The sequence below is a fragment of the Eschrichtius robustus genome, chromosome 10 (assembly GCF_028021215.1).
Source record: "Eschrichtius robustus isolate mEscRob2 chromosome 10, mEscRob2.pri, whole genome shotgun sequence".
Taxonomy (NCBI): domain Eukaryota; kingdom Metazoa; phylum Chordata; class Mammalia; order Artiodactyla; family Eschrichtiidae; genus Eschrichtius; species Eschrichtius robustus.
In genome coordinates this window covers 2,674,947-2,697,572 of record NC_090833.1, presented here as the reverse complement: position 1 = coordinate 2,697,572, position 22,626 = coordinate 2,674,947, and the positions used below count along the sequence as shown (strand labels likewise).

Here is a 22,626-nt window from a genome sequence, read left to right as displayed (position 1 = left end):
ACATTTGGGATTTATACTAAAATAACCAGGGAGGGATGCCTGAAACAAGACGTTAAAAGTTTTTGAAATTGGATGATAGAATACAGGGATTTTCTCCACTTTTACATACGTTTGAAATGTTCTACAATAAAGTTTTTGTTTTTAATAGAAGATATTCCCCAAAATGTTAGTGGTAAGAGGCATCTGGGTGATTTATTATCGTTGCCTTTTTTTTTTTTTTCCCTACTGTTGATAATTAGCACAAATATATAATCGTCATAGTAAGAAAATAGCATTTTTTAAAGACCAAGAACCTTCCGCTAGCGCACGTGGCACTGCAGAGCCTGCGCAGCAAGAAGCACCGCCTCGGGGCCCGCCTCCCACTCCGGAAGCCGCTACACGGAAAGAAAGGTAAACAGTTCTCGCGGGGACACAGTTACAAGACAGGAAATTCTTTATTTTCAAAAAGAGAATGTATTTTTACATAAATCTACAACAGAGAATTCAAATGTAGAAAAAATAAACTATATTCAAGAACACGGAACTCTACACGCATGCCCCTCCCCCCGGGGCGAGTCCGACACCGGAACCAACAAAACCCAAAGAACCTCAAGGTCTCCGAAATCCCGAGGCCAGGCCTCTGCCACCGACGCGGGGCCTCAGCGTCCCCCGTGCGGACGCTGCAGACACGGGGGTCCTTTCACCGGAGCAACTCGCTCCTACGACAGCCAGCGTCCGCACGGCTTCTTCCCACGTCGGGGTGGGGGGAACGGCGGGAGGCTCGTTTCCAGATGCCGGTGCGACTGTCCTCTCTGGGCCACAGCGGCCGCTGGGGGGTGGGCTACCGCTCCCCCATCCGCAGGGACCCCCGGAGCCCAAGGACTGGCCCCGCCGCCCAGCACCAGGCAGGGGACGCGCCTCCCCCGCAAAGGTCTCGGGGCCGCAGGCGGGATCGGAACCCCAGGGTGGCCTGGCTGCAGGGAGGGGTCCCCGTGGACGGCAGCGGCTCCGCGACAACACTGCCCTGCAGTCCGGTGCGCCCCACACCCCACTCCCGCCGGCAGGAAGAGGCCCCTGACCCAGCGAGCAGAGCCGCTGGGTGGGCGAGGAGGGCGGATGACACCCAGCTCCCTGCGAGGGGCCGGCTCCCAAGCCCGTGGGTCCCGCGGTTGGCGGCGGGGGCGGGCACCAGCCTGTGCGCCCCAGACCCGGGCGCCCACACCCCCGCCCTCGCCAGCGTCCGCCACGGTCCATAGGACGACATCACGGGCTCGCCGGCGCCATCCCAACTAGGGCCCCCACCTCCTTCCCGCGGCCCCACATCTACACGCCATTAGCCTGCGGGGACGGCTGACTCGCCCTCTGCGGCCCCGGACCCCGCGTGGACGAGGAAAGAGTGGGCACATCACTCGGGGGACCTGTCTCGTGAGAAAAATCCTTTCAACCTCCTGCCAACTGTGAGACTCTTCCTAGAAGAGCCACACGGAGGAAAGCTTTGCGTGAGAACTCGGCTGCCGCACGCGCACACGACCCTACCTTCATTACAGCCCAAGGCGCTGCCTGTCGTGTGACCACCCGTGGGACAAACGGAAGCCCTGAGTGTGGTCGCCACGCCAACAGCACGGGGCAACGACCCCAAAACACAGAAGGCTTTTACCCGGACATCAGTGCACACCGCTCTGCGCTTCCCAGAAAGACTCAGGACACGTGGCCACTGCTACAGGCAGGACGGTGTCGCCAGAGCATCTGATGAGCACGGACAGGGGCAACCCCCGAGTTCGGGCGGGCCAGGCTGGCGGCCAGAAGCCGAGGCAGCGACGGGTCACAGCGCTGGCACTGGGTAATAAAATCGCATAAACGGTACAGAACAGTTACTGGAAAAACACACAACTCGTGGTAAATTGAACTTCACCTTTTTGTAATAAAAAATTAAAAATTTCTGTTGACTCTCTTTGAACACAATACAAACTAGGAACTCTTCCCCAACGGTGAGAGAGGAATTGGCGAGAAACTTCACCAGCAACTTCTAGAACCCTCCAGTGGGAGACACGCCCCAGCCAAGTCGTCTTCAGAGGCGGCTCAGGCCCAGGCCCCTCTGGTCCCCGGGCCTGGCCCACGGGAGCCCCTCCGAGAGCCGCGCTCTCGCCAGTCCGGGTGGGCTTCCCGACACTCCCTCCGCACGGCGGGCCTAGCAGTCACTCTTCCAGAGCTTGATGGTCTTGTCGTTCTCCAGGGCGGCCGAAGCGATGATGTTCTCGGTCGGGTGACAGGCCGTCGAGATGACGACATCTGGAAACGGACAGCCGACAACAGTGCCTTCCTGGGACCTGGCCCCTCCCCACAGGGCCCCGCCCGCGGTGCACTCAGCACACAGAGCCCAGGGCCCGAGCGGAAGACAGCAGGGGCACCCAGCCCAGAACCCAGCCCGGAGGCTGGGGCGCCGCATGGGCCGGGGGCACAGCTGGGGGGCCGCTGTGGGTCTCACGGCGTCAGCACTGCGCCCTCTGCACCTGGACCAGAGCCCGGGGCTGCCCCCCTGCACCAGCGCTGGGCCCCAGGGCGCCCCGAGGGGCCAACTCTGCGAGTCCACCGGGGCGGGGACGGCAGATGCCGCGAGCTGCCACTTGGGGTCGGTCCGGTTAATGCGTTTGTAGCTTTTAAATAAAATGAACCCCAGAATTTTCCCTCTGGCCTGAGTGGCTTCAAATGAGCCTCTGAGCGTCCTGCCCGCACAGCAGAGAAACAGAAGCAACAGGCCGACGATGGAGGCCGAAGGCCGGTGCCGGCCTCCAGGGTAAGGCCCTGCTCCCGGGCGGAGCTGCCTTCTTACGGAAGAGGGCGTCACTCTGATCTGATTCTCAAAGGGCTCAACACCACTCTCCGCTGAGCACGGGGGAAGAGCAGCGGCCTGGAGGGCAGAGCCCCGGAGAGGAGCCAGAGCAGCCGGAGTGGACGGCGGGCGTCCCCGCTCCCTGCACCACCTCCACGCGGGACAGGCCACAGCGCCCGCGTGGACTTTGGGGCCGGGCAGCCCAGCCGACAGGAAGAAGAGGTTAAAGGCTGTGGCCTCGGGATGTGGCCTCAGCCTGCGAGAGCCAGGACCAGACCACCCCCCCGAAAGCAGCCCCACAACGGGCAGCGTCCCCCAGTCACCCGCGGGCGAGGAGAGGCGGCGGAGCAGGCGGCCCAAGGTGCCCACACGCGCTGAGTCAGGTTTCCCGGGGCACCAGGCGCAGGAGGGCAGCGGCACAGACGCCGAGCTCACCTGTGTGGCCCTGAAGCTTCTGTACAATCTCCTTGGTCTGCAGGTTCCAGATGTAGACCAGGTTGTCCTCCGAGCCCGACACAATCCACTGGTCGCAGACGAGGGGGGAGAAAGCGGGGTCAGGGCGCACATGTGGACGGACAGTACCCTGCACCCCACGGCACACCCGCCCCCATGTGGGCCCTGAGCCCCTGCCCTCCTCCCGTCCAGAGGCTGATGCACGGCCCGCCACGCGCCTCGAGGCGCTCTGGGACAGAAGCTGTTTTCTCAACTCCATCGCCATGTTTGACGTTTGCCGTCAGTCGCGGCTCAGCTGCTGGTCACCATCAGCTCCTTAGTCTGAGCCTGAGGGTTGGGCGAGGGCCGCCCGCAAGGAACCAGAACCCACCGGGGACCGACTCCCAGGAGGCCTCAGCGTGACAACGGAGCCTGGGGGCCCCAAGCAGGCGGGACAGGACATCCCCAAACAACTGAGAGTCACCAGCACTTTGTGTGGCGTGACTTCATTTTGGTTAAAAAACAGGAAATTCCTATTTGTTTTGTGGCTGAGAGTACAAGGCCCGTCTCAAGAAGGGGCCGGGAGCAGCTCCTGAGCTGGGAGACGACTTACCTTCCCTCCAGTGACGGAGAAATTAGCAAATATGCAGTACTTCTCATTCTTGTGGCCCGTGTACGTCTTCAGGCACTGAAACGGCCAGGGGACGTCTGCTCAGTCACGACCGCCCTGCATCCCAGGTGATGCCCCCGTCCAGGCACCTTACAGCCGACTGGACGGCTCTGAAGAGCACCGTGACCCCCACCGCACAACCCGCCCAGGCAAGCTTTAACCCGAGTCGTCAGGCAACGTGCACCAAACCAACGCGACAGAGTTGCTCTCTGGGCCCCTCTGGCCACAGCCCAGGACCCCGCACGACCCCTCCGCGAGCCCACACCCGCCGCTCACCTTGCCTTTGCTGTAGTCCCAGAGCTTCAGCGTGCTGCAAGGCAGAGGGGGCGGGTCAGTGCGCTCCCCCGCGGCCGCCCCACCCCCTCCGGGTGCAGGTGCCCCGCACGGCGTCCAGGGACCGTGAGGACATCCGAGCAGAGTGTGGGACGTCCAGGCATTTGTGGGTCAAGGACACTTTTCTAAAGGAAGCTACTCAGTGTCCCTAAGCCAGTAAGGGGTCCTCGCTGCTGCCAGAAAGGGACAGGAGAAGCCCCGTCCAGGGCAGTCCTTCCTCCTCCCGTGCGGGCCGACCCTGCAAGCCCACCTGAGGGCAGCCCACGGTGCACAGGAGGCCGAGCGCCAGCCACCTCCCAGGAGGGCGGCCGATGGCCGGTGACATCTGCCCGGAAGCTTGTCGGGGGAGAAGCAGCGTGCCAAGGCAGAACAGGGAGCACCTCGAGGCCGCCGTGCCTGCCACCGCCCCAGACAGGACGGGCCACAGTGACCACGGAGCCAACAACCTGAGATCCAGCCCCCGCACAGACGGGCCCTCCCAGCGTGGCACCCACGTCCAGAGCCCTTTCACGCTGGGAGTCCGGCCCTGGGGGGCGGCGGGCCTGGCCGCACACCACGCGGGGATGGAAGCACTCACTTGTCCAAGGTCGCGGCCAGGATGTACTTGCCGTTCGGAGAAAACTTCACAAACGACACGGGAGGGTTGTCATCGTCTGCACGGAGCACAGAGACAGCTGCCAGCGGGGCACTGGCTCTGCCGGGAAGGGGGGCTCCCTCACCGCCACCCAGAGAGGCCACCGCCACCTGCGCCGACACCGCCCCTCGCGGGCGTCCCCCAGGGCCGGCCACCTCCCTCACCCACTGCTCGTGCCAGCGTGAGAGCCAGTTCTCCCAGTGACCCCGTGACACGAGGACTTCAGGAGCGAAGGCCCTGCAGCCAGTCGGCCTCGGGATCGCCTTCCTCACAGGAGGGAGTTTGCAAACACCCAGCTAAACCAAGAAACTATCCCCCCGAGAACGCAGTGGCTCGGGTGGGCGCTCCGGTTGCGTAGTTATAGTGGAAGGCGTGTCATTTCTCCCTGGAAAGCACCACCCTGGCGACGTCACAGCGCACCCTTGCTCCCGACACTTGGGGTCAGAGCGCACGCCCCGGGTGGCCCTGGGAAGGCGGGCCAGAGGCCCCGGCACCCCCTCAGCCGCTGGCACGGGAGCGCGCGCCCTGGTGGGGGCCGGCGTGGCCACGCGCCCCGAGCACCAGGCGGGGAGCGGCACGCGCATCACCACCTCGGGAGGCCCAGGCCTGCCGCCCGCGCACCGGGGGCCTCTGCTCCCTCCGACTGGTCCCAGACACTGAGAATGCCCACGAGAAGCAGGCGAGGGCCAGCCGGCCACCGGGCCACACGTAAGGCCGCCCCCCCAGCTCGGACGACGGGAGGCAGTGCCCAGAGGTCTAACCGGGCTCCAACGGCGAAGCACCGCGGGGCTGGCCCGCCAATGGCCCGAGGTTCTAACGCCCCAGACCCGAGGTTAGAAGCGGAACGGGACTCCGCTCCCCACCACCCCTCCCGTCCCGGCCCCAGACCGCTCGCTGCTGCTGGCTGTCAACCTCTCTGGCCTCGGCTTCCCGCCCAGCGGCGGGGCGGCTGCAGGGACTGCCCGCGCTCGGCCGTCTGGGCACGAGGACACTTCCCGCCGGGCGGAGGTGGCCGCCCAGGCCTCGGGGGGGGGGAGACAGCGCGACAGACACGGGGTGATGCCGCGGTCGGGGGAAGGACGCGCGTCAGAAGGGTGGCCCCTCTCGCAGAGCAAGGAAACCACAGAGGCCACTGTGTCCCTCCCCAGTTCTCCTGCTGAAGCCCTAGCCCGCACCTCGGAGACAGCGCCCTGGAGGCGGGTTAAGTTAAAATAAGGCGGGAGGCGGGGGGGCGTCCCTGTCAGAGCAGGAGGTGGGGACAGCAGGAGCCCACGCAGCGGACGACCACGCGAGCACACGCTGAGAAGGCCAAGGAGCGGCCTCGGGAGAAGCCGGCCCGGCCCAGCCCTGACCTTGGACGTCCGGCCTCCAGGGAGTGGGGACGGCTCTCTGCTACTGAAGCCGCGCAGCCCGCGGTATCCTGTCACGCTGGTCCCAGCGCACTCTCACAGCCACGCGTGTTCCCAGGACAGCCGGGGGCAGGAGGCTCAGGTAGGCGCCCCGCCCTGGCGGCCCTGCCTGCTCAACAGGTCTTTGCGACACTGCAAAGACCTTCCCGCAGAGTCAGTGACCCGACCCCTCCGGGGCTCCATCCCTCCCCGTCGCCTTCCCAGGCCCGAGGCCACCCTCTGGCCACACACCCCCCACGCCCGGCAGCACCAGCTGTCGCCCGGACCATGCTGTCCTTCCACTCCGTGCCGCCCTCCCCTCCTCCCCAAGGCACAGCCCAGCCCCACGTGCAGAGACCTCGGGGCCCCTTGCCCGCATCCTCCCCGCCCGCCTCTGCACCCCCAGCAGACAGGGCTCACTGAGGGCAGGGGCTCGACCCCATCTGCTCAAGGAATGACCCAAGCGGAGGGTCCCCAAGGCCGGGGAGGAAGACAAGGGTCTGCTGAGCGCGGGCAGAGTCCGAGGGTCTCGCGGGTCCTTCAGAGGACACCGCCGGGCAGCGCCACGCAGGGCCAGAAGGCAGAGCCAATCAGGAAGGAGCGGATGGGAGACGGAGCCGGTCAGGAGAGGAGGAGCCCTCCCAGAGGAAGCAGGTCCGGCAGGGAGAAAGGGAGGCTCCAGAGAACCACAGACGGAGGGTAGGAAGCGTGGGAGACGCTGCCACGGCCAACCCAGCAGACTGTCCCTTGGGACACGGCCCCCCTGCAAGCAAGAGCCGGCAGTACTCACCGATCAGTGTCTTCAGGCACTGGCCCGAGGCGGTGTCCCAGATCCGACTGCAAAGCAACGAGCACAGCAGGTGACTACAAGCGGCTTCCTACATTCCACGGCTCTCAGTGCAGACGTTTCAGGACCAATCCACAGCCAGTCCTATCTCGTTTTTCCAGTCATCGTTCATAACCACTCCCTTGAGTCCTAGGGACCACAATGGGTGCGGAACGTGCAGACTGCACACGTGCGCTCTTGCTGCCTCCACCACAAGCAGCGTGCTCAGCGCGACAGGTGGGACAGCCAAGGAGGGAAACTGGCCCTCTCCGCACACCCACGGCCGCGAGGCCAACAGCCCGACCTGTGTCCCTGCAAGGCTCTCCACGCGAAAACACACCAAGCACACGGTCCCTGGGGCAGAGTGTTTTTTATAAAAACAGGATATCGTAGGCACTTTTCTGGACGTCCTCTAGTTCAGGAGCAAGCGAACCCACTCAAAGAGCCGCTTGTCCCCAACGGGACATGCCAGGTATCCCGTCACTGCAATCTCAGTGTCTCTGTGATTTCTGCCAACACAACACCCTGTTTTGGGAACCATGGCGGTGTACTCGTGCGGACGCTTCCGGAGCACAGATGCCCAGCGATAGGGGCGGGCGCTGGGTCGAGGGCACGCGGGTTTCACAGGTAATGGGAATGCAAGGGTTATCGCCCAAGCGTTCACTCTGTCCCACCTGCAGCCCTTCAGAGCCAATCCCGCCCTGGGGGCCGCAATAACGGTGTCTCGGGTTTTAACACCCAGAAACAGAACTCCCCACCTCACTGTTCGTTTTCTTAATTCTACTGGCAAAGAACTCAGTTTACGCTTCTCTAAGAATTTTAAATTCATTTTATCTAGTTGGAGGGGTTCTAAATCGAACCGCTTACAGCGTATCAGCCCAGGAGACTGGCGTTCCCCACCGCCAGGATGAGGGTGTGCCTGGTCCCCCGTCCCCTCCTCTTTGCTTTGCGTCCCTCTGGTTACATTTTACCATTTCCTGCATACAGGCCCTGCTCTCTTGTTAATCACATCCTAAGTGCCCCAATGCTTTTGTGACTCTTACGGGGGAACTTGTTCTCATCCACTAACTGGCAGCTCCCAGGGTAGCGAAAAACTGTCAATTTGCAGACAGTGACCTCACCAAATGCTTGTCCGTGTTTTGTAACTAGCAGGCTTGGTGGCTCAGAACCTGGGTTCCAGAGCCCGAGGTGTGCTCCGGACCCTGGCTCTGTCGCTGACCAGCCGGGGGATGGCGGGCAGGGGCTTATCCCTGCCTCAGCTTCCCAACCGAGGATCGGGGATGGCCACCATCCAGTACCCGAGTCACAGGACGGTTACGAGGCTTAAATGAGTCCCTATTTGTAAAGTACAAATACGTGATTTTTAAGTTTTAAAAAACATACAAATGTACCACCTACAAAGAGATAAGTCTCCATCCAGTTTTGACACAATTACTTTATCTTCTTATCACGTTAGCTAGAAATTCCAAATAGCACCAAATGCTGAAGGAGATGGGCATGACTTTTGCCCGATTTCAGTAGAAATGGATTTAGCACGTTACCACTTACTATAAACGTGATTATTAAGTTTCTGTTAAACAGTCTGTGATATTGGCCTATTTTGCTAGAGTTTTTATTAGGAATGGCTGCTGGATTTTATCAGGTGCCTACCTGACTTATACCGGTAAGAAATTATATGGCTCTTTGCCTCCAATTTCTTGGTATAATTATTAGATTATCAGTTTCCTATTGGTTGGTACATTACTACAATCGTCTCATGACTCAAAAACCCACTTGGTCACGACATACTATTTTTCCACACACTGTGGACTCAGTCTGTAACATTTTCCTGGGGATTGTGACCTCAAGATTCACTAGTGAAGTGTCCTCCGTGGTTTTCTTTTTTGGACTAGCAATCAAGCTAGGGGAGGTAGGTCATGCTGGACCCAGAAATGAACCAGGGGGCTCCCCATCTTGTCCTGTGGTCCAGTTCCAACAGCCTTAGAAGTTTCTGTTATTTAACTCAATTCCAGTGTGAAATCATAGGGCCCATACAGTTTTCAGACCTTTAATCACTTTTTCCAGTCTCTGCCGTGGTGACCCCCTTTCCTCAATTTAGGAAGATGAATTAATCGCCGTCTCAACATCCTGCTCGGAGGTGGGCCAGGCATGCTCCTGCTCGTCCCTCATCCCCCGAAACGGCTCTTTTCCACCCCCTTTATATTTTTTATTTTTTGGCCACGCCTCGCGCCTTGGATATCAGCTTCCCAACCAGGGATTGAACCCGGGCCACGGCAGTGGAAGCGCAGAGTCCTACCCACTGGACCGCCAGGGAATCCCCATCCCCTCTCTAACTCTGTCTTGCACTGTTTTGCTCTTTTTCCTTACTTAGGCTTATAAAGGCTAACCACTTTATTGGCCTTATTAAGAATACAGCTTATTTAAATTTTCCTGTCATTTTCCCCTTTCTCCACCTTTTAACTTTACAACTTTCCTCTCCTCTTACTTTTTTTGGCATGCTTTTTTTTCCCCCTAATTTCTTTAGAAAGCTTTTAGAGGCAGTCCACAAGCAATTCTGAGAATGTGCCACACGCTTAAGAAAACTAGCATTTCTGTTTACAGGACACGCTTTACTCCTCACAGGTAGCAAATACACAGCCTGTGGCATCGTTCAGCCTGCTAAGTCCCAAGACCCCTGCTGTCAGAGTCAAAGCAGCATGTTGAACTCACTCACAAACATTTCAGCTCCCTGTATTTCTAGTTTCTCCAAGGCAGCTTTGGGCTGCCGTGGGGCCTGGTGCCTGAGCTTTCTCAGCCTTCCCGTCAGCTCTACCTGGTTCATTTCCGTCACCGTCTCCCGGGCTGATACTCTGTCTCTGCTTCACATCTGCCTGACCCCACTTGCCCATCCTTCTTTTCCGAGCCTTGACTCATCACTTTGTCTTAGGTGTGTTTCTTGAAAACAACAAGAGTCAGAAGGGCTTTCAACCCAAACCTGACAGCCTTTCTTGAGGGTGTTCAGCCAGCCCCGCCACGGTAGCACCCAGTAAGTACCCTGAGCTCCGTTTCTTCCATGGTATTTTTACACGTATCACTTATGTTACTCGAGTTTCTCTGTTTTATTTTCGCTAAATGTAAACAAATTTCTAGCCACACTGTCTTTCTCCCGCGTAGCTGGGAAGTCCTTCTCGGGCCATCGGTCCGACCGGTGGCTGCTGCCGCCCCGTCCCCTCCCCAGGTTCCCCTCCCCGGTAACCAGGTGAGATGTGACGCGCAACCCTCCAAGCCCAGATACCTCCTAATGCTTTATACCCACATGTGCCGAGTTAAATTTAAAACGTTTATGTCCGCATCTTCCCTCGTGTGTCTTAAAGAATCCAGAAGGCACTTACACTATCAGCGCCAAGGCCAGGAGCGTGATCCGCTTAGACCGGATGTTCTGCAGGAGACGGTGCCCCCACCGCCCTTCCTCCTCACCCTCCATGATGGGACCTGTTTGCATCCACCTGCTCAGGACCCTGACGGCCCCGACGGGACTCTCTCGGATGTTCACGTCAGCACACCTTTCTTCCACCTCCCCACCAGCGCCATGAGCTTGGGACGCGCACCCTTCAGGGTCCACGGGGAGCCACGTCCAGGACAGCAGCGCCTCCCCACGTCTCTGGCTGGGGCCTCCTGATGACAGGAGCCCACTCTCCCGGCCACGCTCACCGCCACCCCGCCTGCCCAAGCCCTTCGAGGCAGAGGATTCCGCCGGACGCCCAGAGGCACAACGGTGCAAGGGGAGGCCGTTAAACGCTTGCTGACTCAACGAAGTAAAGCTCTTTCACTTACCAGAGACCATCGTAGCTACTTGAAACTATCAAGGATCCATCACGATTAAAATGAACCTGAGGATGAAGGAGCGGGAGGGGGGAAAAGAAACTTACTTTCAGAGCATCAACACAGACTGCGCCTCACCTGGACGGCCTTCTGTTCACCGACCCCCGACAAAGGGACACATACCCTGCTGCATTCTGAGCGAGCTTTAAATTCTGATTTCCCAAGGATTCTAACGTAGACCACAAGCAACGTGGATAAAACGGTCATTTTTACCTGATGTCTCAAGCAACCGTCAGTTTATTTCACGACGGAAGACTGAACCATAAAAAGAAAACCAACCCTGAAACAGGTCTTGAGTATTTAAATCACTTACTACAAGACGCACCACTGAAGAGTAACAAACTCGACCAACCCAGACCCGCTGGCTCCGTGGAGAGGCCCCGCTGCCCAGAGCGTGTCTGTGGACCCGCACGGCCGTGGGGGCAGCAGGACCGGGGCTTCCCCGACTTCCATCGAACAAGGCAGAAAAGTCAGGAGAAGGACGCCCACTTATTCAGAAACTCCGGAGCTTTCCCGCCCACGTAACCCTGCCTGCTGAGCACCCCAGAATCAGAAGACGGCCACGTTACTGCTCCGAGGGCCCGGACACCAACCCCTGGGACACTCGAGCTTTGCAGACGGGGCAGGAACGAGATCCAGGCTGCTCCAAACTCTGTGCCTGGGAAGAGGTGCGATGTCCAGATCAGGTGCCGGGCCCAGAAGCCGACCTGCGATATTTCCACACCAGTTATTTTATCTGAATGCCTAACTCTGCCCACTACAGAGACAGGCGAGATACACCTTCTGATAAAGAAATGGCAACCTGACCAGTCCCTTCCTCATAAGTGGTCTGCCTTTGGGTTTGTCCTCTTTCTTTTGTCCAACTGAATCTCAGCGTACACGGAAGGAATCGCGACATCAGAAGTGAGAGTTCATCATAAATTCCCATCGTTTTCATTTGAGTCCTGGGCAGGAAAAGCCTTTTTACAACACACACCCCCGCTGGAACGCCCTCTTTCCTGCTAATGTTGTGTGATGCCTGTCCCATGGGGGGGGTCGCGCCCGGGTCAACCTCTCGGGGACGGGGCTGGGGCCGCCCGCCTGCCGCCACGGTTCAGACCAGCGTCTGGTCCTCACACCACTGACACACGGTTCACACGCTCCTCTGCTAAGGGCTGTCCCGTGTAGCAGCTCCCCGCCCTTGACTCACGAGATGCCAGCAGCATCCCCAGGGGACAAACCCACGTGCATCAGAAGCACCTGGAGGGCTTGTCAAAGCCCAGCGCTGGGCCCCGAGAATCTGCACGTCTTGCACACTCCCAGCAGAGGCTGGTCCGGGGACCACGCTTGGAGAACCACTGTCCAGACTGTCGAGGGGCCCGTGATGGAGCCACGTGTGCCATTTAAACTTCTTAGCCACTGCGGCAGGGAAGTAACAGGTGAAACAAACCTGACAGGTTTTTACTTAACCCAATATACCTGAAATACTATTTCAACACGTAACCAACGCTAAAAGTTATAAACGAGACACTTTTTGTTTCCGTCGCACTGAATCTTCAGAAGCTGGAAGCCTACGTGTTGCCCCCTCCTGCATGTCTCAGCCTGCGGTGCTACCGCGTGTGGCTGGCGGCCGCCGCGTGGGTGGCGTGGCCCGGGAAGAGCCGCTGTCCCTGTCCTCGTCCTGCTCCCCCGGCGGTGCTGACGGAGCCACCCCCCCCCGCTCAACCTGAGCTACGTGCTCGTCAGCCTCCCAAAGCCGTGTTCTCTAAAACTCACAGCAGCGGATCTCATCACACTCATCCCTCTGAACCTGCAAACTATGATCTGATCGAAGCCCCTTCACTGGGTGATGACGAGCTGACACGGGGCCCCAAAGCCTGCCCCACCAGGGCCGCGCTTCGCTCTGTTCCAGCCACGTCCGGACAGCACCGCCGGCACACGCTGGCAGACCAGCGCGCGGGTGTGAGGGGCAAGACGGCCAGAAAGTCAGCGCTACCCAGAAGGAATGGGGGGGCGAGACAGACCCCAGTGGGGACGCCAAGTCTCGACTCAGACGGACAGCCGCTCTGAGCTCTCTGGAGGTGACACCTGCAGACGCACTGAGGAGGGAGAGAGTGGGCAAGTGAGGCAAACGCACAGGCCAGCGGCTGCAGAGAGGGGGCGGGATGGATGAAGGGGACAGCAGGGGCTTCAGGAAAGCACTGACACGGGGGAGTCCAGGGAGGCAGGGGGACAGCAGCTGGACTCAAGGGGGCAGAAGACCGCAGGAAGCCCACGCACCCCGAGGGCTCTGATCCAGGACTGGCCTCGCGAAGGCTGACCGCTCGCAGACCCGGAGCTCCCCCAACACCTGCCCGCAGACGCTGTGGCACAAGCGTGCAAGGCTGTTCAACAGACGTGCCCTGCCCTTCTCTCCATAAAGTGCACGTCACAAGCCAGCATCCATGGGGGGACGACAGAGAGTGTCGACCACCTGCAGGCACAGAGCCGGAAGGTGCCCGAGACCTTTCCGCGGTGGGCGAGCTGGAGCGGGACGCCGCTGTCCTGTAGCACCACTGCCATCCAACAAGAGGGGGTGGGCTGGAAAACACGTACTTAAAAACCCAAAACACCCAGACGGTAGCTGCCAGCTGCGCGCAGTTGCCTCTGAGGATGGGAGCTCAGGAGACTCTGATTTGCTACGCACTACGTTGCCTTTTGCCTTTTTAAAAATAAGCACACGTTACTTTTGTAAGAAGCAAAGACTTTAAAAATCCTACCATCGTCTGCGATCAGAGCCCCACCCCTGACCACTGCAACACAGACAGAACACTTTCAACTCATGGCCCTCACTCCGACTGTTTCCTGGTTACTTCACATGTGCCCATTTGCGGCCTGTCTGGAAGCCAGCCTGGCTCAGACCGGGCCCCCAGCGCGGAGGACAGAGGAGCGACGGCACAGGCTCAGGAGGGCCCAGAGCCCAGACCGCAGGGGTGCCTGCCCCGCAGCCGCAGGCACCGGCCGTGACCCAGGGCCAGCACTGCGCCAGGCGCTTTGACCCGCACACGGTACACGTCCCACAAGGGGTCAGGGCTCTGCCCGCGGCCTCCGCTGGACAAAGGCCTTCCAAGGCTGAAGTCACTCACCTCCACAATTCTAGAACCTGAGGACCATCTGCTCGGTAACAGCGAACAAGCTGTTTGTATGTGATCCCTTCCACTTTTCAAAATGCAAACTTGGCTAAGAAACCACTTTGGGCTCTTTGCTGACAAAGAAATACTTTGGCCGTTTGTAAATGGAGCCGTTTATGACACGCGTGTAGTTTAACCCCTGCCTGTTCATCCTGTACACTGGTGGCAGCCTCGGCCCGCGCGCGGGGCCCCACCTTCCTACCGCCTCACCCACGGCTGGGCCGCCGGACCCCGGGGCCCTCCGCCCACCCGCCCACCCAAAGGTGGCTCCACGCAACACCCGCGCTGCCCCCGCGCTCCCGCCTGTTCCGTAAGCCTCCGTGCGGGACGCCTCCCCGCCCCGCCTCCCACGGGCACGGGACCCGGAGCCCAGTCTCCGCTCGCGGCCCTGCTGTCGGGCGAGTGCCGCCCACTGGCTGGGCGGGGGGGCACTCACGGCTGAGACGGGGTCCGAGTGCGCGGGCAAGGTCTTGAGGCACTTCCCCGTCTTCACGTCCCATATCCTCACGCTTTCGTCAAACTGGAGACAGAGGGGCAGGTGGCAGTGGTTCGCCAGGGGGACGGAGGGGACAGACTCCCTGGCCCCCGAGCCCCCAGAGCAGCCCAGGACAGCCCCCCGCTCACCCCCGCCCCTGGGGAGGCCCCAAACTCACAGAGCCCGAGACGATGAGGTTGGACTGGGGGTTGAAGTTACAGCAAAAGACGTAATTGCTGTGTCCCTTCAGGGTTTTCAGACACTTTCCCTGAGAGGAAGTATTGTGAGACTAAGTCATTCCCAGTGGTTATTTCTTCAAATATCGGCCAAACCCACCAGCACCTGACCCGCCACAGCTGTAAAGCCCCTCTGACGACAAGCACAGCTGCTCCCCAAATGCAGTCCCACCCCAAGCCCCTTCCCCAAACGCACACGCTTCCCAAGGGGGGGCCCGTGCGGCTTACCGAGCTCACGTCCCATATCTTCAGGGTTTTGTCATCTGAGGCAGAAACAAGGAGGTTAGAATCTGAGGACCAGGCCACATCAGATATTCCCTGGGGGAGGAAACACACAGTCACTATCTCGGCAAAATGGGATTAGCCAGCAAAAGTCAAATCCTCAACGTCCAACTGAACATAACTAAGCAAGTCACTCCCTCTATTCGTGCTGACCATACGGACTGAACCCGCAGGCCGGGCCCCGAAGCCTGTTCTCCGTGGCTCTGCCAGGCCTCACAGTTGGGCAGAAACTCATCTGGGGAAGTCAAAACTATTTGCTTGAAAAACAAGAGGCGGACCTCCCTGATGGTGCAGTGGTTGAGAATCCGCGTGCCAATGCAGGGGACACGGGTTCGAGCCCTGGTCCGGGAAGATCCCACGTGCCGTGGAGCAGCTGAGCCCATGAGCCACAACTACTGAGCCCGTGTGCCACAACTACTGAAGCACGCACGCCTAGAGCCCCTGCTCCGCAACAAGAGAAGCCACTGCAATAAGCCCGCGCACCGCAACGAAGAGTAGCCCCCGCTCGCCGCAACTAGAGAAAGCCCGCACACAGCAGTGAAAACCCAATGCAGCCAAAAATTAATTAATTAATTAATTTTTTAAAAAACCAAGAGGCAAGTAACCACCCCAAAAACTGGGGGCAGGGAGGGTCAATCTTAACCTGACACGCCCGGGAGATGGGCCCCAACCCACGTCCAGCAGCAACTTCGGCCCAGGGTTGAGACCTACCAGCTTGTGACCGGAGATGGTTTTCTCAAATTTCCCATCGTATGCTCCCCAAATCTTAATGAGTTTATCTGCAGCTGAAAGAAAGGAATGAAAAGCAACCGAGCTCTCCAGTCACCCAGGGGCCAAAATCTGGGCTGCCCACAGCACAGGCCTCCCCCAGGGAGCCGCGGTCCTCGGCACCCACCCCCAGGCCGCCCCCCTGGCCCGGGCCCGTCCCTTCAGAGTCACAGCCGGCATGGGCACATCGAGGGGACACGCAGGGAGGCCCCAGGGGCACCTACACGAACTCGCCAGCCACTCCCCGTTCGGGCTGAACTTCACGGAGGACACAGCTTTCGTGTGGCCGGCCAGGGTGAACTTCAGAGCGTAGTTTGGTTTAACAGGTGTGGGCTGTTAAAGAGAGAGTACTAGTCAGCGAAAAGTAACCACCACTGTCCAAACCCACTGAGCTGGCGCCCAGGCCGAATTTCACGCTCACACCTACCCTGTGACGGCGCTTCCCAGAGCTCTCGTCCAGCGGGGTGCACCCGCCTAAACCCGGGCTCCGCGTGTCCCCTCACAAGCCCTGCCTCTCCTGAAGCCCCCGTCACCCAGGCTGCCCTCCAGGCAGTCCCCTGCCGGTGCAGCTGGAAGCCCCGGCAGCCCCAGCCCTGCTTCGGCAGCCCACCCTCCCGAGGTCAGGCTCCCCGACGCACACCTGAAGGCCTGCGCCCTTGGTGAGGGGCCCGCCTGCCGCCTGCGGTCTACAGGACGGGTTTGCACACCGCCCTCTGCAGGGAACTGTGCGGCCAGGGGCGAGGTGCTGAACAAGAGGCGTTTCCAGGGTCCCACACAGACTCTTACGATCAAGACCAAGGATGTGTACTGCTGGTGAAGCCCCTTCCCCAGGTGACAGGTTGGGAATCCCCGACACGGCCCACTATCAGCACTGGTTGGGAATGTGGTTTGGAGTAAAAACTGGCAATATTTAAGTGGGGGGGGCGGGGAGGGGAACAGAGTTCCGGGCTTGAAATATTTCCGAGGGTCTCCCAGCCTTCGTGCCCTGGTGGTTCCCCAGGAGCCCTCAGGGACGCACCTTGCTCTGCGTGGCTGATGACGATGGGGTGGGCTGTGCTCGGGCGGCCTCGGCCTCGGGCTTCTTCTCCTCGGTTGCCATGGCTCTGCAGCCCACCAGGCAGGGCGACGCGGGTGGAGAGTTCACAGCTCCGACTGGAGGACGCACAGTGGCAAGGGCTGCCTGCTAATCCAAACCTACAGTGGGGGGCCGAGGACAACAGACAAGACACACTTCAAAAATTAATTTCGGGCTTCCCTGGTGGCGCAGTGGTTGAGAATCTGCCTGCCAATGCAGGGGACACGGGGTCGAGCCCTGGTCTGGGAAGATCCCACATGCCGCAGAGCAGCTGGGCCTGTGAGCCACAACTACTGAGCCTGTGCGTCTGGAGCCTGTGCTCCGCAACAAGAGAGGCCGCGATAGTGAGAGGCCCGTGCACCGCGATGAAGAGTGGTCCCCGCTTGCCACAACTAGAGAAAGCCCTCGCACAGAAACAAAGACCCAACACAGCCATAAATAAATAAATAAATAAATAAAAATTTAAAAAAAAAAAATTTAATTTCTAGGAAAAAGAATTTAAAAAATCTGACCACCTCACTGAGCCCTGTAGCAGGTGCCGTTCCAAACTAAGCGTCCTCTGCACGTAACTCCTCGCTAGTCCTTTGCACGTCACTCCTCGCTAGTCCTCTGCAGGTAACTCCTCGTTAGTCCTTTGCACGTAACTCCTCGCTAGTCCTTTGCACATAACTCCTCGCTAGTCCTTTGCACGTAACTCCTCGCTAGTCCTTTGCAGGTTCTGTGCTGCTCTCGTCCCTTCTGTCATCAGATCCAAGACCCACCTTCAGGGCTGCTTCCTATTTTGTCACCCGCACATCTGAAATGCAGCACAGCCCAGGCAGACAAAACTAATTCTCTTCAAAGAGCCCTTGATGCATTTAAAAAAAACAAAAACAAATCAACCAAAGACTTCTTGTCAGGAAACAAACACGCCAAATTACAGGAGACTGAGCTACAGGGTGTAGAAGTTTGGGAACTCATCCAAATCCTTAAATGCATCCCAAGTGATGCAAAAGTGCTACCAGGGCTTCCCTGGTGGCGCAGTGGTTAAGAATCCGCCTGCCAATGCGGGGGACACAGGTTCGAGCCCTGGTCCTGGTCCGGGAAGATCCCACATGCCGCGGAGCAACTAAGCTCGTGCTCCACAACTACTGAGCCTGAGCTCTAGAGCCCGCGAGCCACAACTACTGAGCCCACATGCCACAGCTACTGAAGCCTGCACGCTTAGAGTCTGTGCTCCGCAACAAGAGAAGCCACGACATTGAGAAACCCGCGCACTGCAACGAAGAGTAGCCCCCACTCGCCACAACTAGAGAAAGCCTATGCGTAGCAACAAAGACCCAACACAGCCAAAAATAAATTAATTAATTAATTAATTTTTTTAAAAAAAAGTGCTACCAACCACGTTTGAAAACACAAGAACAGGCCCCAGTGGTCCACACCTTCCGGGGCTCCAAGGTCACCACGTGTAGGCTGCAGACACAAGGCTGCTTCCAAAACGCTAACAGCCGAGAGGCTCTCCATCCCTGGTGAAGCAACGACAAGACACAGCCGGAAAGCACAGACTGGAGCCAGCCCTGCCTGCTGGAGTCGCCAGCGCTAGCCTTCCTAGAAGCAACCTGAAGTACGCAAGGACACTCTGCAAGCAAACTCACTGCAGAGGAGGGAAAGAGACTGCAGCTCAATTAGGTTTCGGCATGAAAACGGGAACCCCTCAAATGCTGCATGGTAAGAAACTGGTTTCCTCTATCACAGGAATAGACTCCGCGACTTGGACACGTGGCACAGAAGCACACCAGGTGACCCTGAAACAAGGGAAGGCGCCTTTCCAGAAGAGAGCCACCAAGACATCCTTCAAGCATCACTGGCCAGCCAACTCCCGGAAGCTGGCACCACCGTTAATCCAGTGCGTCCACACCTTGTAAATTCCAGCTCGGAGCTTAAAACTGGAAGCTTGCACAAGCTCCTTGTCACACCAAGGCGGAACGGAAGCCATCAAAAAGAGCACATCCCGAAGTCTCCATCCAAGAGGAGGGGAGCAAAATCACAATGCAACACAGCTGCGCAGAGCACCCGTGAGGCCACAGCTGGTTACCTGCAGCAAGGATCCCGGCCCAGGAATGGATCCGGCAGCACGCAAAGCCCAAGCAGTAGGGTGGGGGAGGGGAGGGGCAGGTCAATAAAGCTGCCGGGGGGCAAAGTGCTAGCACAAAGCTGGTGCTCAGGAAACGTTGCCTACCTGGTGATTATCTTTAGCGCAAGCAGGCCGTGCCAATTAACCCAAGTGCTGCCTTCCCCTGGGTGGGCTGGACAAGTGGGGGGAAAGGAGCCAAGGACGAGAGCTGGATGGTCTGTTTCACAGAACCTAGCATCTGAGAAAGGCAGACCACAACTAGGGCTGAGAGGAGGGAAGCCCGGGGCCCGTCCAACCTACACACCGGTGGGAACTCAAGAGGCTCCATCTGGGGTGGAAAGGGCAGCCCAGAGGCCTGAGCAGCTCCTTCTAGAGTAAAAATCAAGACCCACCAGGAGGTGTGGTGTTACTCCCGCAAACTTGCTGCCCTCAGGTGAGGAGCAGGGGATACATACGATAGGTGGTCTTACAGAAACGGTGCCCAACCCCTCCCAGCTCAACCCCTGCCCAACACTTCGGCCAGCAAAACATTAACGCACAAAACATCAACACAAAAATGCAGCAAACTTTTAGAAATAACAACTTCTCGGCGCAAGGTTTGGAGCCGGCCTCCAGATCGCTTGCTACCTGCTCCCTCTTGGCACCTAGGGGAGCCACACCACCCAAGGCTGAGCGTCCGAACTTCTTCGGAGTGCTCTCGCGGACTGCTGGTAAAATGCAAACTACTAGACTCCACCCCAGAGACTGGGCCCCTGGATGTGGGAAGACGGGCGGTAACGAGGCCCACTGAGAACGAGGGAACCCGGCTCTCCGCACCCCACCTGGGTTCTCAGACACGCGGGGGTTCTGGCTTACCTCTCCGCCTCCTACGGGGCCGAGCCAACCTCAGAGGCAGTGTCGACAGCGGACCTGGGCGGGTAGAAACGGGGTGAGAGGGCTACCAGGCAGCATCTTCCACATCCCCCAAAATGGCTCTCGCAGGCCGGACTGGAAGGGGTCTGAGACTCCACAGCAAGAGCGTGGTGGTCTCTCCCTTCATGCCGGCAGCCCCGCACCCCTGGGGCCCCGGGCTCGCGCGGGGGGAGATGGGGCCTGGCTGCCCCCGGCTGGGGGTGAGCAGCAGGTTAGGGTGAGAGCGCCTCTGCAGCACAGAAGAGCAGACAGCGCGCCACATCCAGGCACTGGATGTCTCAATGGCTCAGGGGTCTTTCTCTGGAGGCAAAGGGGGGACGCACGCCGGCTGCAGGAGAAAATCGCAGTCCCGGGGCCGGGGGCTTGTCACCTGACCGCTGGGAGTGGGAGAAGCCGGGGGTCCCCGGGGCTCGGCGGTCTGTGCGGGTCCGTTTGGGGCGGGTTCGGGTCAGGGGAGGGGGCCGCCGGGGCCCGGGCGGTTGGCGGGGAGGAGGGGCGCAGAGCGGGCGCCCGGAGGCGAGGCGGCGGGCGCGGGGCTTCTGCGCCGGGAGGCCCGGCGGGGCTGAACCGGCGCCGGGCCGGGCCCACCGGAACACGTGCGGCGGCGGGCGGCGCGGGGGGCGCCAGCGTCGGCCCCGGTCCCGCGCCCCCGGGGCGTGCCTACCCGCCGGGCGGTCCCCACTTACCTGCCGGGCGGCTGGGGGACGGGGGCGGGCGCTCAAGGCTTCGCGTCGGTAGCCGCCTGGGCGGGAGCCGGGCCGAGCTCAACTAGGCGGTGCGGGGAGCAACAGTGCGCGTGCGCGTGCGCGCGGGGCGGGGGCTGCCGGGGCGGGGCAAACGCACAAAGCCGGCCTCTCGGAGGGCAGCTACGGGGAGCGGAGAGGAGCAGAAGGCCTCGGCCTGGCTCAACGCCTTAAAGGGACAGTGTGCTGCCCGTGCCTCCTGCTTACAGGCGTTAACCCAAAAGGTGGCCGGTTCCGGCCCTTCTCCTGCACTTTCTGAAAACTGAATTAGGAAGAAGATACCTACAGGAAATGCTCATGTGCCCCTCGATTGTTCACATTCTGAGCTCGCCCTGCAGCAGCGCCCAGGGAGGAGAGAGCACCCCGCCCCCGAGATTCGCGGGGCGGAGTCGGGGCCCTAACGTTTCTCCTGGGCTGGGGCACCTGTGCTGTCGCGTCCGTCCGTCCTCACGCCCGCTGGGGAGCGGCGGCTACCGCGTCCAGAGCGTCCGACCGGCCCCGGCGGTGTCTCTGCGTGGAGTCTCCATCAATCTCGGGACACCCCCGTACAGGGGCCCTTACCTTCCAAGTTTGAAGCGAAGAACCTGAGCTCCAGAAGGTTCAGAAGCCGGGCTCTGGGAGCTGCGTCCCCCGCACTGCGCCCACCAGCTCTCCCGCAAGGCCGGCGGCCGGGTTATCCGGGTCTTCCCGATCCCTCCGTGCAGAGAGCCCGCGGGGCGCACCTGCTCCCTCCTGAGCCCCCAGCGCGGAGATGCGAACAGTCACTGCGTGCGGGCTGCTCTGCTGTCTGCAGGGTGATGGCCCAGACAGGTATTATCACCCCCAGTTACAAGCGGGGAAGGGGAGGCCCGGAGAGGAGGGCTCAGGGGCACAAGGAGAACCCGGAGCCGGCGTTCTGGCCCCAAAGCCTGAGCATTCTCACCCCACTGCCGTACTTCTGCTACCCACACAGGTCTTAGAGTCGTGGATGTTCTCCGCAGCCCCATTCAGGCCCGTGGGTAGAAAAACATGCAGTCTCTTATTTCCCAGCTAAAAATGGGAACACCAGATATGACACAGGAACCCGTGCAAACAAAAGGACAGAGCATTTTAAATGGAAATGCCCAGGGAAAATGAGTTGTGTGGTTGTCATAGATACAGGAGCCACTATCGACATGCCGGCTGGAGTGCCCCTCCCAAGAAGGATGCGGGGGAAGCAAAGGCCCAGTCTGGCCCCGCCTGGCCGGATGTGGATCTCTGTGCCCTGGAGCCCTAGTCATCTTGGGCCAGGTGCCCTGGAGCATAAGGCCTTGACTACCAAAGGTAACAAAATCAGTTCCGGATGAAGAAGGGCATCTGCATCCACCTGGCTGCCTGGGCCAGAAACAGAGCCCATTATGTAGACCCCTCCCTCACCTCTCAGACAGCTCTTATAGCCATCCTCTTCCCCTCTTCCAAACCTCTCCAAAGCACTGTCAGAAGAACTTATAAAACCCCAGGTCTAATCTGTCACTCCCCAGTTTACAACTCAGAGCCGGCTTCCCATTGCCCTCGGGTCCAAACCCAGTCTCTGCTGGCGGGGTTTACCAGACTGGCCTCCCCCTGTAGCCTAGTGCCACCCCCAAACTGTGCACCCCGGATCCCAGCCCCAAATCGGAAGTACTTCCTGACCCTGGAACTCAACTCAAACCAGGCTCCCAGGTAAATTGGTCTTGCCTTCCTCCCCCACCCCACCCCCAGGAGATAGAGCCTTCCAGTTAAAATGAGAAAATCTTCTAAATCTGTTGAGTGTTTTTGTGGTCATAGCTAAAATCCTGAAACCAAATAACATAGCAAGTAAAGCAATTTAACAAAAGCAGGTGATTTGTTTATTGTCTTAAGTTTTAAATCCTTTTATAACCCTCCCCAAATGCGGTCAGGCTCAGAAAAATCACAAGTGGA

General features: G+C 59.5%; 1 protein-coding gene across 2 annotated transcripts; it reads right to left on the bottom strand.

Moving 5' to 3' along the window:
- Positions 1 to 1,880: 1,880 nt before the first annotated feature.
- On the bottom strand, positions 1,881 to 20,753 carry WDR5 (WD repeat domain 5). Of its 2 annotated transcripts, XM_068552221.1 has the most exons (16): positions 20,650 to 20,753; positions 19,907 to 19,960; positions 19,157 to 19,289; positions 16,882 to 17,057; positions 16,088 to 16,196; positions 15,807 to 15,880; positions 15,042 to 15,131; positions 14,756 to 14,845; positions 14,539 to 14,622; positions 10,906 to 10,961; positions 7,057 to 7,103; positions 4,822 to 4,897; positions 4,188 to 4,221; positions 3,855 to 3,929; positions 3,245 to 3,332; positions 1,881 to 2,268 (listed from the first exon to the last, which is right to left on the bottom strand). In XM_068552221.1, exons 4-16 carry the CDS (start codon positions 16,960 to 16,962, stop codon positions 2,168 to 2,170), a joined length of 1,005 nt encoding a protein of 334 aa, XP_068408322.1. In that variant the 5' UTR covers positions 16,963 to 17,057; positions 19,157 to 19,289; positions 19,907 to 19,960; positions 20,650 to 20,753; the 3' UTR covers positions 1,881 to 2,167. The 2 variants fall into 2 exon arrangements, with proteins under 2 accessions (XP_068408322.1, XP_068408321.1); XM_068552220.1 differs by lacking the exon at positions 19,157 to 19,289.
- Between the last annotated feature and the right edge of the window lie 1,873 nt (positions 20,754 to 22,626).

Bases quoted from the DNA above. Each gene is read 5' to 3' on its own strand.
- WDR5 (XM_068552221.1), bottom strand. From the start codon at position 16,962: ATGGCAACCGAGGAGAAGAAGCCCGAGGCCGAGGCCGCCCGAGCACAG. The intron at 14,846-15,041 runs GTAAGCCGCACG...ACTTCCTCTCAG, and splicing joins AGATATGGGACGTGAGCTCG to GGAAAGTGTCTGAAAACCCT. The intron at 3,333-3,854 runs GTAAGTCGTCTC...GTCTGCGACCAG, and splicing joins TCTCCGTCACTGGAGGGAAG to TGGATTGTGTCGGGCTCGGA.